The 14,031-nt window shown below is 48.1% G+C and overlaps 2 protein-coding genes across 3 annotated transcripts in view; one reads left to right on the top strand and one right to left on the bottom strand.

Moving 5' to 3' along the window:
* Positions 1-2,214: 2,214 nt before the first annotated feature.
* LOC144178504 (venom protease-like) overlaps positions 2,215-14,031 on the top strand; it is a 65,790-nt gene continuing 53,973 nt past the window's right edge. Inside the window, exon 1 of the mRNA XM_077706417.1 lies at positions 2,215-2,642. Coding sequence (XP_077562543.1) covers positions 2,456-2,642 — 187 coding nt within the window. The 5' untranslated portion in view covers positions 2,215-2,455. The remainder of the gene's footprint in view (positions 2,643-14,031) is intronic.
* LOC144178502 (brain-specific serine protease 4-like) overlaps positions 9,127-14,031 on the bottom strand; it is a 47,213-nt gene continuing 42,308 nt past the window's right edge. The window contains exons 7-8 of one of the 2 annotated variants that reach the window (XM_077706415.1): positions 12,434-12,609; positions 9,127-10,838 (exon numbers count right to left, since the gene is read on the bottom strand). In XM_077706415.1, coding sequence (XP_077562541.1) covers positions 10,674-10,838; positions 12,434-12,609 — 341 coding nt within the window. In that variant the 3' untranslated portion in view covers positions 9,127-10,673. The remainder of the gene's footprint in view (positions 10,839-12,433; positions 12,610-14,031) is intronic. The other variant, XM_077706416.1, reaches the window with a different exon arrangement.

Genomic DNA, 14,031 nt, shown 5'->3' with positions numbered 1-14,031 from the left:
GTTGAAGCTAGGTTGGGATTTGTGAGCCCCCTAGGATAAAGGTTAGGATCGCGTCGGAAGTTAAGGGTGCAGCGCCGTACCGGGCAACTAGACGGATCCTGCGGCGAGACAGGGTCTCGGCCGTCGTTTCTCGAGCGGTTTGTGTACGCTCCGAGAATAGGAGAGTTAGACGAAGTCGAGGAGCTCGATTGATTTGTGCGCACTCGGAGCTAGCGTCTAGCGGAAGTTTGAAGTTCTTTTTTTTTCTATTACTCATGTACCCAGTTTTCCTACTGTAAATAGCTGTATATAAGCCTTCGTTTCACTTAATCAACCCCAACACCTCGAGTTCGTCAATTCGACCGCCATCTCCAAGAACTTCAACACCATCGCCCTGCCAGCCTCCTGCCAAATCAACCGGAGCCCGGGCGATTGGGTTCCTGATCGACACCGGACTTCGGGGAAACGAACTACAGGACCATCTTTACTCTTACGTTCCGTAGATTTTGGATTCTGCTATAATCGATTGTTTAGCTTTATCCAACAATTCGTTATCACAATTTTTATTCCAGAAATTGTTGGCGTCGAAGTCGTTTTTTTCACTCGCTCGAAATCATTTTTTCTTAATCTTATCCTGGTCCGTCAGCAGGATTGTCCAGCAAAGTATGTTTTGAGGCTAAGCGAAATTTCGCCGATTCTCAAGACATGGGCGTTCTCGTATTCTGCCGCCACGAGAAAGCGGCCACAGCGGCTGGGATCAAATCGACGTGCTTCAGATCAGCAGACAACGCCTTAGCCACAGAGCTACCAAAGTAGGTTGACCACTCAACCTAATTAACATGGTTGAATTACAATTATTTGTGAGCCACAGAAGCTGTTTAGCGCTGCTTCCGCATCGGTAACCATCGCGCACGACAGCTTTCATCGGCATGCAGAGATGCCGTTTTTTTACGGTGCGGAATACAGAGGTCAAAACTGTTAACAACAACGCGCGAACGCGTGGCCTTCGATACGTTCAACGCAGCCTGCTGATAGCCACCGGCGTGACCAGAGAGATTAGGGGACGGCGCTGCGGCGGCTTGGCATGTGAAAGCTGTTGCCGATGCTTCCGTGTTTTGAGGGGAAGGTTCGACGCCGAAATTCCCTCACCACGACCGCCGCTAAACCCTATATTAAACGTTGTCTTACGCTGACAACCAGTGCAGTCCTATTTTCGCCTTTGGTATGGTTCCGATATACAAAAGTGGAATGTGGGTCGGGCACATCCATTCTAACGTAGGTTGTGGAAGAAAGGAGGAAACATGAGCGTTGACTCAGAAATTCCCTCAAGACATTTGTTATTGGCACGGTGAAATTTTAGCACGCATGCGCAGGCACACAAAGCATGGCGAGGTCGTGATGAGAGACTTTCGGCGTCGAAGCTTGCGCCTCAAAACACGGACGCATCGGCAACAGCTTTCACATGCCCAGCCGCCGCATCGCCGTCCCCTCATCTCGCTGTTCACGCCGGTGGCTATCAGCAGGCAGCGCTGCACGTATCGAAGGCGACGCGTTCGCGCGCTGTTGTTAACAGTTTTGACCTCTGTACCTTAGGACCACACAGTGTCCATCCACGTCCGTGAGCATAGCATTTACAATCGTAAAAAATCATACAGGCACCGGCAGGATTCGAGCCTGTGTATGGTAGACCAGACAGAGTTAGTGTCAGTCATCTCACCCATTGCGCTACGACCGTGAGTTACCACCCGAGAGTCAAACAGCTTACTCCCTCGCCTGTAACGGTGCGGAATACCTTAGGACCTCCTAATGTCCGTCCGCGTCCATCCGTGCGCACACCACCACCAAGCGAAAATCAAGCGAAATTCGATTTGAGCTGAGGGTTGCAGCTTCATTTAGGGAATAATCAAGGTGCAACTCACGGCTCAAATCGAATGACGGTCGGGGCGCAAATCGCATGTCACTCGGGGCGCAACTTGGATGACATTTCGAGTCCCCGTACTCCGCACCCTCGCCATCATCCACGGAGTGGAGATGCTGCCATTTTTTTCTTCCGTCGTCTTCCATCACTGCATTCAAGATTTTCCAAAACGTGGGCCAAGAGCCCGTCCATTTTTTCATCGTCCCGACTGGAAGACGGCTGCCGAAATTGGTCCGTAGTCCGAAATTGCAATGACTTGCAATGCTTTTAAGATGCAAGCGCTCACTATCTGCGTGCCACGACGCCGGCGGAATACCATAACGTGGTGAAGTTGCGCCGTTGCGCTTTCTGCCTGACGCCGGTGCTAGTGCGCCGTCCGCCGCGCAAAGTCGCCTCATCACGTCTGTCTAGCCCGTTGACTCCGCTGGCAGACAATGCTTCAGCTGCACTTCCTCTAAAACGCACGAATAACCTTCGTTCCCGTGCTTGGATCTTGGGCTGTTTTACGTAGTTGCCTGCGTGGAACCGCCATGTGCATTGTTGGGCATACTTTCCTGGATGGGTGTTCGAGTTTCGCAGATATGTGCACCTGTGACCGAGACGTGGTTCAGGCCGTTCCCGGTGGACCAAAGGACGACTGTTATGCTTCCGTGGCGCTGCGCAGTATCCACGGGTACTCGCTGGCCTCTGAGCTGCGTTGAAAAGTACCCTCCTGCTGTTTGTCGCCTTCAAAAAGGGACAACTGGTAAGGCTTGCCATTTACAAAGCCAAGGTCTGTTTTTGTGTCTGTCACAGTTCTGCTGGAGGAGACTACAGGTGAGGAGAAACTTAGATGACATGTTCTAGTACTTGTGCGTAGACTAATGGTGATGTCGAATCAAGGATATCCTGCTCAAGTTGTGTGCCCCCGGCTGGCTCGAAGGATGGATCACCATGAAACCAAGTTTGCCGCTAAGCTTTTATTTATAAACCGTCATGTTCCCCTGCATGTAAACTGAACGTGTATAATACGTTCATGAGAAAATAATTATAGCTACATTAAGTGCAGTGAACGGGTTAGAAAAATGGCGAGATTTTTCTTGCTTAATGTAGTGCAGGTTGTTGCTCTTTGTGTTCCGTGACTGCGTTTGCCAGTTACCCTATATAGCAGTGTCAGCATTTGGCTAGTTTTTGTCAGTAGCGTTCTCTGTATTTTTTGCGATGCGAAAACCGATGACTACGGTTTAAAACGGCTCTCACAAACTCTCCCGAATACTACAACATATACATACAGGGTAGTGCTACAATAACTGGAACACTTAAAACAAATTTCCTGAGTGAACCGCCGCTCTGTTCGCGCTCAAACTTTACACGAAGGTCGCATTTTGTGGTCTATTTTGTTTGACACCGGGAGCAACGACGGTACTCACCTCTTTATTCTGAAAATAAATAAAAACGATTTTTGCCTATGGGAAAATGGCGGCTGATTTGGACATGCGAGAAAGTGCAAGTTGATTTGGAACGATGGCGTCACCTGGGGTATTCAGAACGAAACGCACGTTTGGGATTCACGGTAGGAAGGAGCCGAATGTTGCAGCAGACGATTAGAAAATGCACCTAGAAAGGAGCCAAATGAGCTAGCAGACGATCAGAAAACCCGCTTTCACAATGATTGCATTCTGGTGCTTGTGAAGTTTAAGTTTCAACAAAAGGGTTACATAGTGTATTGGCAGACATTCAGATTTCCAGTGTCTCTTTCATGATAGACCGTTGTTATTTTACAGAGTGGAGAACATGTTTGAGCGTCTTCTCATGGAGCATACTTTTATTTAGATTCAACACCGCTTCCCACTTTTAGATGTTTTGGTTGTTCCAGCATCTGTGACAAGAGTTGGCCATGAAGTTGCGGTGAGATTTGAAGATGCTTACATAGTACGTTTGAATAAACTCATGCCACACTTTTAGGCTATGAATGCCCTGCTTCTCTCACGCACACATTGTAATTTCTGGCCATGAAGTTGTGGTGAGAGTCGAAGATGCTTATGTAGTACTTTAGAATGAATACATGCCACACCTTCATGCTGTGAAGTCGCTGCTTCTCACGCACACACTGTTGCTTTGGGCTATAAAGCTGCATTAGGCATTGAAAACACTGATGCAGCAAATCAAAATGTTTTCAACGTCGGGCTTTCGGGGTGCCACTTTGCTGCTGCTGGCTGCAAAGTGCGGTAAGATTAGAAAATGCTTGTGCAGCAGCCCATGACACCTTGACAAGAGGCAGTGAGAATTAAATATTTCTTCTCCCTATTCCAGTTCGGTGCTCTGATTGGTTGCAGAAGTGGACAAAATGGAAATGCTTGCATAGAGATGCCGGCAAATTTTTAAATAAGTCACGTAGATCTCATGTTCATACTCATATTATTGGGCCTGTTAAGTGCAGTTGTCTTAATAGGTGCAGTAAGAATTGAATACACTTGTATAGCCGTTCCTTCAAGTTACGTATGGGGCAGTTAGTGTTCGACGTCACTGTTTGGTGTTCAGTTCACAATGTTCAGGCCACAATGCAGGTGCTTGTTTGTATGTAAGGCATTGGTTGCGTTGTTGAGCAGGCTGAACGACGATGTATTAATGACATTGCTGAAACGCCTTATAATGGGTCATTCAATCTCCTGGTCCCCGCTGAAGATTTTCGGGCACCGCGGATATTTCTCGTGGCCGGTAGAATGTAGCGCAAAGCTTAGGAAACAAGCGTAAAAAAACGGAAGCACAGCTGCCACAAGTACAAGAAGCCCAAGGGCACAAGGATATATATGGATATATCTTGGAAAACATTTGCAGCGCCGTATCAGCGCCGCCAGCAGATAAGAGAGGGGCGTGCCCACGCTAGCATGGGCTGCCACAGCGTGTTTTAGAACGATCTTGGGAAGCGATTACGCGAAGGCGGGTGAGGGGACAGGCTTCTTCCGGAGGGGGCACCAGAAAATTGGAGCGTAAAGGTTGACTGATTGATTGTAGGGTTTAACGCGAAGACGCAACGCAGACGATGAGGTTCGCCGTAGTGGAGGGCTCCGGTCTAATTTTGACCACCAGGGGATCTTTAACGTGCGCAGAAATTCCATACACATGGGCGTTCTTGCTTTTCCCCTCCATCAGAAAAGCGGCCACCGCGGCCGGGAATCGAACCCGCGTCCTCGTGCTCAGCAGCGCAACGCCTTAGCCACTGAGCCACCATGGCAGGTAGCATAGTGTCCAAGGTGGAGCGAAGGTTGAGCGTTGATTTAGCGTAGAGAAGAATTGATTTAAAGCAATCGTCTCACGTCGTACGGTGCTGGCAGGCGGAGGTGATGAATGGCAGTACTCTGTTACAGTTATTTGGATTTCATTCAACATTGAAAACATAAAGAACATATTGATGTTTTTTTGTTCCTAGCTTCTGGCTAGTCCATGCCTTTGTGGATGTTAAAGAGAAGAATGAAGACGTTATGAACCCGAAGAACGGCGAAGTTGTTCCACAACGGCGTTGCATGGAACTGGGGACCACAGCTTCATTATTCGCGTGGCCCCATTGCAAGGAACTACGGGTCGGACCAGAAAGAAGGGTACATAGCACGTGGGGACAAAGGGTAGGGCCGATGTCTCCCACTAACCATAGCCAGGAAGACAGCGTAACAAAGGCATATCCACTACAAAGCAGTAGACTAGAGTGGTACCAGCTCAGGACTCTGCCGGATTGTCTGGACGATCGTGCTGGGTGCAGAGACCCGCTGGCTGGGCGACTGCTGAACCATCTTGACAATTTCCGATATAAATATATATGAAAAAGCCAACAAACATCGAGACCAAAGCCGCGGGATCGAACCCCGACGCTGCGGCAGAAATTCTGCGGAGGCGAAATGCACGGAAACTCATGTGCTGCGAATTCCAGTGCACATTGAATACATCCCGCTGGCGGAAATTATACGGAGCCCTCCTCTTTACAACGTCTCTGGTTAAACAAAACCGAACAAGTCCGGCAATGTTTTCAACAATGCATGCATTAACTGGACAAGGCGCCGCTGTCGGTGAAGTGCGTTTTCCCGCAAAGCGGTCGCGGTACGGTAAGCCAGAGTCCTTCAGCATTGAAAGACTCTAGCTAAGCTGATTGCGAGAGCTAAGGGGTCTTCACAGAAAAGCCAGCAGGGCGCGCTCTCGCGCTTTAGCAGACGACACGAAGCCCCACCTCCAAGCCCAAGTACGCCGGCGCACGGCCGGACTGGAGGAGCGGCGAGTGCGCGTCCGCCGCTCCTCCAGCCCGGCCGTGGCCGGCGCCGCGTAGCTTCGATGCGCGGCCGTGACTTGTGCGCTGGCGCTGCGCGGAGCACGGTCGCGGTGCGCCGTGTTCACACCAAGATTGGACGACCCTGCACGTTCACGCGTAAAAGATGCTGCCCTGATGACTTTGGGTCGAACTAGAACCACTAGATAGGCTTTAAGAGTATCGGCACTTTTTAAATGCAGAGCATTTGTATAGCTCACGATGTCACCAGTGCGTCGGCGTCCGCAGCAGCCAGCCTCCCCCTACACTATAAAAAGAAATAACAGTTACCGGCGCCTGGTTTCGATCCCACGACCCTGCGGGTGGAACGCAAGGTACATGGTGCTCTACCCACTGCGCCACAAAATAAAAGGCTACGAACGCACGTTATATCCTTGACTCATTCAAACTACGTCAAGAAGCTGCTGATACAACGCATTCACTACCTGTGGGCGGAACGCGAGGTACATGGTGCTCTTCCCACTGCGCCACAAAACCGACACAGAATCAAAGGCTACGAACGCGCCTTATATCCTTGACTCATTCAAACTACGTCGTCAGAGGCGTGCGTTGGCGACTCAGCGGCGTGATAGCTGCGTGGTGTGCACCTGATAGCACCAACCCCCCAAACACTAAACGTTAACGCAATACACCCAACCCCTATGCGACGCGCATTTACTCGAGTCCCCCTCACGGGGAAATGGAACCATTTTTCTCGTTGTTCTATGCTTCCAGCAGCGGCTATTAGTCGAACCGCATCACGTGACATTTGTTTACGCGGGGCACCCATGAGTGCTGGCATTTTAATGCCGCGGTGTTGCCGCGTGCGCGCGTTCTTCGATAGTTCGTGATTTTTGGAGGGCAGTACGGCTGTACGACACGTCGACTGAGTTTTCAAGCCCCAGACGGAGTAGCGGAGCTGTGGTGCTCTGTACGAGCGTCCGGAATGTGGAAAACGCCTGCGTCGCTGCCCGCTGGAAAAGAATAACAGTGCTAGGTTTGCCGCTTGGCTGAAAATCGTCGGTTGCGAGGATTCTGAGCGCACACCATACTCGAAGATCTGAAATGTAAGTTCCATTCGACCACGAGCGTAACGGATACAGCTAGCATGACGTATTTGCAAATATTTTGCTGTTTCGTAAATCGAGCAGTTACGCCTACGATCACGTAATTGTTCACTTACGATGACATACGATCTCATAGGGTGAAGGGCCGCTGTAAGTACAGGCTTGGTGTCACGCCTTCGTTGAAATGGCTGGTAAACGATAGTCATCCTAGTGGAAGGCAGCAATAATATTTACCACAAAACAAAAAATGCGTACCGGAAAACATCCATCGAATGTTGTCGCTTGCGCAACCACTCATTTTACCTTGCGATAACTAACAAACCGTAAAGCGTACCTGTCGGATCACACATGCAGTGAAAACTTGGCATTTGTATAAAACCACTCGTGTGGCCTAGCGTAGCCGTAACAGAGCCTGACCCTGTCGCACCGTCGCGCAATCTCGAAACGGAAACACAGATGTCACGGTTTCCAAGCGGTTCCCGGACAAATGCTGCCTGTCCAGGTTCGCCGCTATTAGGCACATAAAGCTGGCCACCCTGACGACTGGCAACAAAATGGCCGCTACAAAATGATGGCCGGCCTGCATCAGTGGCGCTACTCTGAAGCGTAGCTTGTTTAGTTGTTCTGGGTCCAACTTCCGCTGACGGTATGACATGACTCTGAAAATACTCCGACGATGAAGCAACCTACCACTTTTAAAGACGATCGTCTTTCTTGAGCTCCTCGACCGCACAATTTTTGGTCCATCTGTTTGTCCCTCGATTCAGCCACCCGGCCAAAGTTAACGCAGTTGTTGAACGCGGCGTTTGTATAGCCAAAGCCACTTCTATACATCTACATCCGGGGGCAGTGTTCATACTTGCCAACATTGTTGAGCGAATGCGAAATATTACGGGTGTCAAACAGTTCATCGAACGCCTTTACATGGAACGCCACTTCATATAAGCCGTTTCATCGAGCACTTTCAGCGAACGCCGTTTGGTAGGACGTTTCATCGAATTTGGTCGTACACGACAGAGCAGAGTTTTCAGGGCGTATGAAAAGACATAAACGACTGTTATTTTTTCGCGAGCTCTATGCAGCTCGTCCTAATACTTTAAACTGGCTACGTTCGTCGCGGAAGAACCTTCTGATTTTTTTTTTCAAGCGCGGCACTAAGCGTTTTGACAAAATGGCCTAAAATGGAAGTGACAGCTACAGCGTGCGTGAAGCCAAAACTTCTTCTTAACGGATACGCGTGCATCGTCGACAAAAAAAAGTCGAATGCAGAGTGAAGTAGAAGTGCAGCACTGTATACTGCCAGTGCAGAGGCCTCGTGGTCAATATTCAAGGACAAGCTGGCGAACAAGTACGCAGCATACAGTAATATAACCACACTTCGAACAGCACAAGGCTGAAGGTTTTGCGTGAGAATCAAGCTTTAAAACGAACTGCTAGTGCTCGCCCTCTTGCGCTCCTGTACATATCGTTTAGATAAGTGCCTACATTATGGAGGCGCTTTTATGAGCTAAGATTCTTGGCGCACACTTGTATTTTTGAACTACACAGCGAGTGTCCCCCTCCCTGAACGGGGAAGGACGCCAGGCCATCTCATGTCATGACACGCTGAGAAAGGTCAGGGCACGCGCGCCACTTTTTCATCCGGAACCAACTGACCCAGCCAGCCTATAGTCGTTACACACTGTTTCCGGGTTTTAGTCGACAACTTCCCGCAGTTCGACAAGGCGACTTTTGACAAGACCAGAATATTATTACCTGCCCCCTAAAATAAAAACAACGAAAGGAAAGGCAGTAAAAGCAAAATTCAAACAGAAACAACCGATTTTAAGGGAAGGCACAGTCATGTACATGAAATTAGAACAAACAATATAGACCAGAACACGCAAGATCAAAGAACATCGATGGTGGGCACAAAATAATGGCTCGCTGGTGGTATATATAGAAACACATTTTCAGTATTCGTTACTGGAATAATGCCACGAGGCAATTTCACTTGCACGCAAAGACATCGCCCCATTTGTGTATTTTGGTTTATATTTTCGTGTTCTGGCTTCAGTTGTCCATGACTACAGGGCTAGGTCTTACGTGGAGCTGTACATCCTCATAATTATGCTCGGCCAACTAGCCCAACATCGAACCCTATTAAAAACAAGGAAAGTAAAAACAAAAATCAGCAATCACAACACAAGAGGCAGCATCAACCGGAGCGAGTTCAATGCACTGCACGTTGTCGATAATCCCCACGGGAAGCGGCAGTGGCAGACTAGGGCTTGGACAATGCGTAAGCTACAAAACATTTCATGATTCGCGCAACTCTTGATCACGAAAAAAAAAAAAATAGGAACTTTTCTAGCAGCAATACGAATTGTGACCGCAGCTTCAAAACAGGATTCGATAAAACGGCGTTCGACGAAACGATGTTCTATGAACTGTCACGTACCCAAACATTGCACATATCTGAGGTACAACAGCAATACACAAGTGATATTTGCAGTGTTTATTAAAACACGATATGCCCCGATATGGTTCGCCACGATACGCAAAGTACAAGAGACAAATCAAAATCATTTTGGAAATAAATTTATTGCAGCTCAGGTGGGTCACGATGACCGCGAAAAAGGAAAGTTTTATACAGCGAAAAGTGGCATAGAAATGGGAAAAGGAAACGTAGGAGCGGTGAACTAAATAGTAAGGGTGGAGGAGGGGGGATCCGCGGAGGTGTTTGGAGTGACTAGTTAATGAACGAGGGACAGAACAGTACACAGACTATAATCTACAAACAGCGTCCAACAAAGTCAAGTCCAAATGCAATAACCACAATGCAAGCGCTGCCCCAGTTCACTTATCATGTAACTCTCGTGTTAGCCCGACGGTCACGAACCAAGATTAAGAGTTTGTGCTGCCCTTTGCATGGGGAAATGCGTAAAGGCAAGCCGTGACAATAGAATCAGGGATATAATACAATATTACAACGGACGATAAACATGCCGCATGACGGTTGTTGTTTCCTTCGTTTTTCCTCACTCCTTTTCTAAACATGCACAATATAATACACAATGTTCTGCCTATTCAAAATTATGCAACCTTTCGCAGCAACTTAGCTAAAAAGAGGCAAACACGTCGCGATGGCTTTAAATCAAGACGTTTAAATGATTGCTAAAGTGATTACACACTGCTTGAAGACTCGCTTATCGCTGGCCGTCCACTCAATACGTTTTTTAAATAACAACGTTTAAGAAATCACCCTGCGCGACTATAAACAAAAAGAGGCAGATATTTTGAGAAAATTTGGAAGCATATAACGATATATCGATAAACACCGGATTGTCATCTTTGCTCCCAATTCTCTTTCGTCATCTATTGTCGTCGCGCAGCAATGCGATGACCTGAACTCGGTTGCACAATAATTAAAACAATTTCCTATGAAGTCTTTCAGCTATCTCGAAGAGTTTATGTACTTGTCCAGCCACGGCTTGTATTCGGAAACCCTCGTATAGAGGCCAGGAAGCAGTGGTCGCGCGCAACCGAAGCCAGCTGAGATGACGCCGATGAGCACGTACTTGGAGCCGTCGAAGTACATGAGCGGGCCGCCAGAGTCCCCCTGCGTCGTTACAATATCCGTGATGTAAAAAGATGTCACGCACGTTCGAAACATGAGCCATTAACGTCGCAGCAACGTTGTAAATACACTAAATGGACCTTTTTTCACCACCTGTCCCCCTAGCGGCCGCCACAGCGAACTAAAAATAGCAGTAAGGCACGCCCCCAAGAAAGTCGTGCTTTCGGAGAACTCGTGAACAAAATATCCTGGTCCTGCAGTCCCTCCCGAACTGACCCGTCACCCGTACCATTCACATGAATGCCCAGGTAGCAGGCAAATGTGACTAATCTGCAGTGTTTCAAGCGCCCATTTCTTTACCTTTCTTTTTTCATTTTGGTTACTCCCTCACTGGCAGTCATGTGCTCGCAGCGTGGTCAGCCTCAAACGTCTTTGCCCGTTTTCTTAGAAAGCCACTTTTGTGTGCACGTACGAACCCACCATGATGTGTCGAAAGAGAAAAAAAGAAAACGTGCAGCGCTAGACAGTGTAGCCGCTCGCTAAGCAGAAAACGGAGGGGCGCCCTTTTGTTTGTTTTGCGGGAGGCACCTGCCAAGAATGGTGGACCGGCAGCCCGCGCATGCGCAGATGGCTACTGGAAAAATGTTTTTTATGGCCACGTAGTACTTAACCTGACGACGAGGTTTCGCGTTTTGATGGCCCAGATATCTCTGATGGAAGATGAGCGTAAACATCAAATTTTATTGGCATTGCCTTCTGATTGGAATCCAATGATTAGAATACATGCAGGTCAGACGCCTGTCACCCCCCCCCTCCCCCCCCCCCCCCCAGATAAACACCAAAAAACCATTGTCTGTTTTTATGGAAAACCAAAAGTATGCTGTAGCCTGTATCGTATCATGTAACTAGGTGGAACTGAAGAACACCGTCTGCTGGGCTTTTGTAATTTAGAAGGTGGAGTTCATGGTCACAGAAGCCGCATATTTTAGGCTGTGAAGGGAATGGATGTAATGATACAGTTACTGAGCGCTTGAGTTCAAGAAATACTTACAGTGCACATGGGGAGGAGTTAAGCTCACTGCCCCATACGGAAGCCTAATCTTGCCTGTGCTGCATCTTTATTATTATATAGTACTAAAGTATGAGGCAACTGGTTCAAAAGACCACACTTCAAGTTGAGGGAAATTCTTTCAGCCCTAATTTTCTGCTCGCAATTAAGCACACGATGTGCGCGATGAGGCCACAGGTGTTCGCTTTCCGTATTCGGTTCGGGGTTTTTTGGCCGAATATACGCGGCGCCACATGGACAATGCCACTGGGCCTCCAGTGCTCGCCCCGCAATGTAGATCACAATAAACATTTGCGTGTTATTGCACCAATCTAAGCAAGTGAGTGGCGAGGCCTAATAAGTACGCGCACGCTCGATAACCACATGGATGACATCAACGAAGGGGTTGTTTCTAGGCTGAGGTCATCTATAAATAAGAACGCATCCCCAGGCACAACAGTCTTCAGGTCTCGTACCAGCGGGCCCCTACGCCATTGACTCATAGCAAGAGTTCGCGGTCGCATCAGCCTCCCGTAATCGACCTGCTCAATGAGGTTAGGCCCAGAGTGCAACAATGGCCCGTAGTTACCTGGCAAGCGTCTTTCTTCCCTTCCTTGAAGCCCGCGCAGAGTTGGCTTTGTTGCAGCAGCACCAGCTTGCCGGACTGGGCGTACCAGTCGTTGCACTCCTCGTTGGAAATTATGGGTACCGTCACCTTCTGCAGAATGTCCTTTCTGACTCCTGAGAAGCCGTCCGTCGAGGAATCTGGACACAAAAAAGACCGAACACGCCCTTGCAGCGCCTCTCTTTAACTCCACCCCCTCAAAACAGCAGTGGTACTCGTGCACCGCTTTCCATGAACCCCTCCACTGCAGTGAGTAATCAATTCACCCCCCCCCCCCCCCAACCGACCATGGCCCTCGGAATACCACAATAGTACCTTCACGGAAGTTTCGGCTCAGATCAACAACCTCTGTCGTCTTGCTGTATGTTCCCTCACCGCCGCGAGTCCCGCCACGGCTGTTTTCCGCTACACTGCATTTCGTTCTACGTGCCCATTAGCTACATTAGGGGAGCAGAACACGACGCTCCAGTCACGCTCTACGCCCCAATCGGTGCGAGTGTCAAAGTCGTTTGCTTGCCAAAGAGGGCACCGAGCACACGCCATTTATGTATGTCCAGGTTGCTCGTAGACGCGGTAAAGCTTTTATTTCCCCCAAGATTAAACCTGACCGGTATTTTGACTGAATAATTTGATAAGGAAGCACTCATGTTAAGCTAGAAGTGGAGGAGAAATATTTTTTTTTAAATAGGGCCAATACCTGCAGGGTGGAAGTGTTTACGATGTTTGCTTTCATATAATGGTTACATATATCATTTAAAAATAACAGAGGGAATATTTTCTTACTGAAGGAGTTCTACGTTGCTAAAAAAACAAATTGTTGCCTATCACAGTATGGATGTCATCTCTTCCAGAAAAAGCAGCTAATACCAAGATTTCCTCAAAGTTTCCTGGTTAAGTTAATAACAAAGATAGAAGCTGAGCGTATGCAAGATATGACACTGTTCGACCGGGTTCCGAAAAGTAGCACCCTATGCGTGAAGAATCTGATAAAACGCAAGTGTAAAAAAGCTAGAGAGAAAAGTAGTGATATGCAGTAACATCGGGATTAAAAATCGTCATCATCATCATCAACATCATTAAAAATGCGCCATTGCGCCAGCGCCATTGCGCCAGCAAAAACATTGCGCCAGCAATGTTCCGATTAAAAATCTTGCTGTAAAAAAAAAACGCTTGTTGCTAAAAGATGGAAATAATCGGAGTTATCTTTGCTTCACCGCCGTCATATTTATGAGCGTCATTGTTCTAACTAGACTAGTTGTTTAACAGAATGATTGAATTACCATTCTTGATTAAAACGCAAGAAAACGTTAGTGTTTAGCAGTGAACAGAACATGCACCAGCATCAGGAGACTCAAAACCACAAAGAACAAGCCTTAAGCCTTAGAAAAAAGAGCGCAAGGACGCGGACGACAGAACGTAAAAAAGACAGTACAAGCGCTTACGTACTGTCGTCCGCGTCCTTGCGCTCTTTTTTCTAACGATGTATAGCCAACTAGCCCAAACCCAAGCCTTACTTAGAAGCCTTAATAAGCAATCGATTAGTACACAATTTCGCAGTGTAA

This window comes from Haemaphysalis longicornis, unplaced genomic scaffold (assembly GCF_048455015.1).
Source record: "Haemaphysalis longicornis isolate Haplotype H1 unplaced genomic scaffold, Haemaphysalis longicornis Haplotype H1 scaffold_4, whole genome shotgun sequence".
In the NCBI taxonomy this organism is placed as follows: Eukaryota; Metazoa; Arthropoda; class Arachnida; order Ixodida; family Ixodidae; genus Haemaphysalis; species Haemaphysalis longicornis.
The sequence above is the reverse complement of the archived record's forward strand: the minus strand, read 5'-3'. Positions and strand labels throughout refer to the sequence as shown.